This window comes from Alosa alosa, chromosome 1, assembly GCF_017589495.1.
Source record: "Alosa alosa isolate M-15738 ecotype Scorff River chromosome 1, AALO_Geno_1.1, whole genome shotgun sequence".
In the NCBI taxonomy this organism is placed as follows: domain Eukaryota; kingdom Metazoa; phylum Chordata; class Actinopteri; order Clupeiformes; family Clupeidae; genus Alosa; species Alosa alosa.
Window position 1 is genome coordinate 45,127,290 of NC_063189.1, and position 5,018 is coordinate 45,132,307.

A 5,018-nucleotide genomic window follows, 5' to 3' on the forward strand; every position below is an offset into this window, starting at 1 on the left:
TAATTTACTGCTACATCCTATAGGCCTACATCACATTAACTATAAACATGTGAGAAATTTCGGCATCTACTTGGCAAATGAACTAACAACAAGGCTAATAGGCCTTCCCCAATCGACCAATTACAATATTTCTCCTCTCGGGGGTTGAATGCCTGTCGTTTAAATAATTTTAAAATTCACGTAATCTGCTTTGTATTTAACTGCAACTCGACGCCATGAAAAATAGTTTGGAATATTTTAAGAAATCAGCCGTACTTCTAACTCAAATAAAATGGTAATTTATTAACAAACAATGCAGTTCCTTCAGAATACTTTTTCAACAAAAGGAGAAAATTTGAAAGAATACGGAGATATACATGTTCCTTTACTATAGTGGAACATTTGAACAATTAAGGCAGTTCAATTTAGAAACACTTTTTGGTGTTTGGTCCACAATATCCGGCTACAATTTAGAAATAAATTACTATATGCAATTTACACGTATAACAAGTCCATGACAGTCTGGCGTCGTCTTAACATAGCCATTTAGCATAGCTCACAAAAGCAAAAAGAGACTTACGTGTTATTTGCAGTAACACTGTCCTTTACAAACCAAGATCATTTTTTTCTGAATGTGTGTTCTGTTTCGTTTTAGTCCATCGAAGGGGTAGGTGTGCATAACGACTCTCTGGGTGTATTGAAGGAAAGAAAAAGGAGAATGGGAAAAGGGGAAAAATAACAACAAAAAGACTTTTGGTCAAAACTTGCTGCAGTCATAGACAAAAGCCCCCGACGTGCGATAAATGGACTGGCTTGGGGGGAAAGACATTTGACAGCTGTTATTCCCGTTCACCGGAGAATTATTCAAGCCAATTCTTTGGGATTCGAACATCTCTCGGACAGAATGGAAGTTCTGCTGCTGGCTCGGGTACGTTGCGCCGAGATGACCAAGATCTCCAGCTTGGTTTAGGTACCATGAAGCGAGGCGCCCTTGGTGCGGGTGATGGCCTTCCTGGCCCGAAGATAGATTGCCATGATTCAGCGAGGAGGTGGTAGTCGTAATGGAGTAATCGGGCAACGTTTCGTCCACGGCGGTTGTCGTCGCTAGATGTCCAGAGCGGTCCCCAGCGTATAAACTCATGGCCTGCATATTGCAATGGTAGGTCGCGTTCGAGGTAGTGGAGATTGAGTTTTGATTACACGGTGAACTATAGACGGATGTCTGGTTTGGAGAATAGTTAAGGGACAAAGATGGAGTTATACCTGTCCGAGATGAGGCGATGAGAGAGGGTGCGAGCTCGCTTTGTCCTTGAGGTGAGCCCCGAAGGGACGTCATTATGTTGTCCACACTGAAGCCCTGCGCAGGGGCCTGGCCATGCTGGTGGTGGTGCTCAGAGTTCTCCAGGCCGATAGAGCGGTTTGAAGGGATGCTGTGTGGGCTGCCACTGGACATACTGCTGCTGTCGGGGCTCTCAATCTTGGGTACTGCATTTAGTGAGGGAGAGACAGCCTGTGGAGGTGTCGCGGTGCCGTTCTCAGTCTTAATGTCCTGTATGCGGACGGGCTGTGAGCTTTGGACGGGCTGCTCCTGCTCCCGACCAGACTGCTGCTGCTGCTGCTGTTGTCGGGACGGCGTGTCCTTTACCTGCCGATCCTCTTTTTCCTTCAGCGCGTCCTTCTTTTTAAAACGTCGCCGTCGCCTCAAGAAGCTCCCGTTTTCAAACATGTTGTAAGAATCTGGGTCCAGCGTCCAATAGCTGCCCTTACCAGGCTTTTTGTCATCGCGTGGAACTTTGACAAAGCACTCATTAAGGGAGAGATTGTGCCGGATGCTATTTTGCCACCCTTGTTTGTTGTCCCTGTAGAAAGGAAACCTCTCCATTATAAATTGATAAATCCCATTCAGTGTCACCTTCTTGTCCGGGGAATTTTGAATGGCCATTGTGATGAGCGCAATGTAACTGTATGGCGGTTTGACCATATCCTTCGGCTGGGGCTGTGGGGTGTACGGTCCATACGCCCTCGCCATGCTGGCGGGGTACTGGTCATGAGCCGCGTGGGAGTACATACTCATCGGGGCCGGCATCCCAGTGTAACCCCCACCAGCCGCGGCCCGGTAGTAGCTTTGCTCGCTGCCAATGTAGGGCACGACGCCCAGAGAGTTCGGGCTCGAAACGGAGTAGCGAGCCTGCATGTCTTCTCCTCTCAGCTCTACGGTGCTTGCGAAGAACGAACTTCCCACACTCCGCAGCAGCAAAGCTCCACTTTTGCTTCTTCTTCTCCTCGAATGAGTTGTCAAAACCAGTGTCCCCCTTCGGTCACTTTACAAATATTATAAAAATGAAGGTGTTGTAAGTCTGGATCGTATGAACTTGCTTCCTCTCTCAACCAAAGCGCGCATTGGAAAACTTCTGAACTTTGGGCATCCGTCAAGACTCTTTGCGCAGTTCAATTCTTTTCCCTTTTGCTGCCAGTAAGACTCCTCCCAAAAACATCCCCGCCATCCAATTGGAGGTCGGGCCCTGCAAGCGCAATGCATTTCATTTCTGGCCACACACAGAGGAGGTGTTGGGGCGTCCCAGCCCACCCTCGCCATACACACACTATGAACGCGCTCATTTTATTAGATTATGGACTACACTGCAGCTGTAAAACTTTTAAAGTCAGATGCGGTGTTTTAGACTCTAAATATTCAGATACGATATTTAATATGGACACGTCAAAAACGCCAAATGGAAAAGTATCCGTTGATAATTACAAATGACTGTATATGGCAAATTAATTTTGTTGCGCTTGCGTTCGTATCATTTGGTTCATTTAAAAGAAGTTGGTGGGATTGTTTTTTCCTCTGATAAATCTAATGCAGCATTTTGGTGCCATTGTTCTGAAACAGATCATTAACGTGGTTGATCATATCACTCATATTTTTGTTACATAGGGCCATTAAGTGTCTTTTTACTATTTTTTAGCTGAAATAATCAATACAATGACTTCGATCTCGCACCACTTCATGAATCATTACATTAGAACGACATCGCGAACATCTGTTTTCAAACAAGCAATAAATGGCATTGGTGGTAATAATCCCTAGTGTTTGCTTCCTGCAGTTTCGAGTCCTAATGTTAGCGTTTATTAACGCTGGCTGTTAGTTAAAGGACTCAATCAACAGCGGGGCGCGGATCAAAGCAACAGGCAATGCTCCTCGTCCACTTCAGTGGGCGGCATGCGAGAGCTCATTACGGTGGAATTAAGATAGTTTGGGCACAGAAAGGAATCGAGGTGCGAAAGTTTGCCCCGAGTGCGAGTCAGATTAAGAGCCCTTGAAGCCAAACGGAGAAAGCCAAACACCTACCATGTGTCATTACTGGTCGAGGAGGTGAGAAGAATGCTAATGGCATGCCACTACACCGGACCTTTCGCATCACAGTTGTTTTTGGGGTTTGATAGAGGAACTAGCCTACTTGCAGAGCTTCCATTAGTTCAGGTACATGGGCCTGTTGTTATATAAAGTAGTAGGTCAAATTGGTCATAATTCCATAAAGCACCAACACCCGGCCAGCATTTGTTTGAACAAAGACTAGGCTAGTAATAGCCTACATATTCTATCACTGTTTTTCTTAACAATCTATACATCACTGAACCCACCGAGAAGAGAGTTGATCAAGAATACAGTAGTCTTCGTATTTAAGATCTTATAGACATGGAGATTAACTAACGATTTTTAAAAAAACATTTTTAACCCCAAAGGAAAATATATACTATAACACTACATTTTAACAGTCAAAGCAGTCATATCAAAGTGAAAGCTTCACTGCAGATGAATTGGTAACTTTCAAACAAACCCTGTACCCACAGGCCTAATTCATTTGTAAAACTCAAAGGAAAAATAGGCCACCACAACTGTTTTAAATTGCGTGGAAAATACAAAGAAATGCAACGATTAATGGGAATGAGGATACCCTCATAATAGGAAACCCAACACACATTCAAACGGTCCGGCGTCCCTATTCGAGAGGATACGTGGATAGGTTTTTGGGAAGGACGGACACTACATGTAATTGTGAATGATAATTGAGAGGCAAAGTTGCGGTCATGATATCTTCCTAATCCCCCACAGGTCGCTCTGATTAAATGGCCGCGCTCGCCTATGCACCGCCGGTTTCTCCTTACAAGGACCCGGGCATGAACTTTTTCCTTTGCCCTGGGCTGTTTACACAACTCACAACGCGCCACTTATTTAACCCCATCCCTCTGCCCAACCTAAAGCCCGATGTTGATCAATTAACCAAGTTTGCCTCTCATTATGTCTGGAGTCGTGAATGTAATAATAATAATGGTAATAATAATAATAATAATAATAATTATAATAATAATAATAATGCATTTTTACAGATATTGTCTATATATATTTATCTTAGAACACTCTAAATCATACATAAACACAAATTTCTTGTTTACTGATCGGGACCCTTGACCTGTAGGATACTAATACCAGTTGTAGCCGAATACTACTAATACTATAGCTAGCAGCCTATTACTAGTAGGCCTACCAATAATCCCAACTACTACTATTAATAATAATAATAATAATAAAAAACAACAACCACAATAATAATATTATTATTAATAATAATAATAACAACGACAATAATAATAGTAATTATTATTAACGTTAGTAGCCAATGACATTGGCAGTAGGCTATAGCTTGCTACTAGTGATGGAGGACTTGTTGTAAGGCCCATTTTTATTTATTTTTTCGTTTCAGTAGCCTAAAATATGAGCACAGAATACCTATGCTACTATTGAAAAAAAAAAACATCGACATTTAGGGACAATACATTCTAAGAAAAGAAAAAAAATATTGCCTACATACGCGCTATAAAGCCCTGTCGGATAGCCTGCAGAAGACACATTTGTTGACATTTGCCGTCTAAATTTGATGGTAGCCTAAAATATTTTCATATCTAGCAATAACCAAGTTCACATAAAAATCAAGTTTAGAGAGTTAAGATTTTTTCTTTACGTTTTTAGTTATTAG

At 42.6% G+C, this 5,018-nt stretch overlaps 1 protein-coding gene across 1 annotated transcript; it reads right to left on the reverse strand.

Moving 5' to 3' along the window:
- Positions 1 to 262: 262 nt before the first annotated feature.
- Positions 263 to 2,396, reverse strand: foxc1a (forkhead box C1a). The gene has a single exon (XM_048251612.1). The coding sequence runs from the start codon at positions 2,171 to 2,173 to the stop codon at positions 737 to 739; it is 1,437 nt and encodes a 478-aa protein (XP_048107569.1). The 5' UTR covers positions 2,174 to 2,396; the 3' UTR covers positions 263 to 736.
- Between the last annotated feature and the right edge of the window lie 2,622 nt (positions 2,397 to 5,018).

What these genes read in the sequence shown, in the direction of transcription:
- foxc1a (XM_048251612.1), bottom strand. Translation starts at nt 2,173, where the DNA reads ATGCAGGCTCGCTACTCCGTTTCGAGCCCGAACTCTCTGGGCGTCGTG.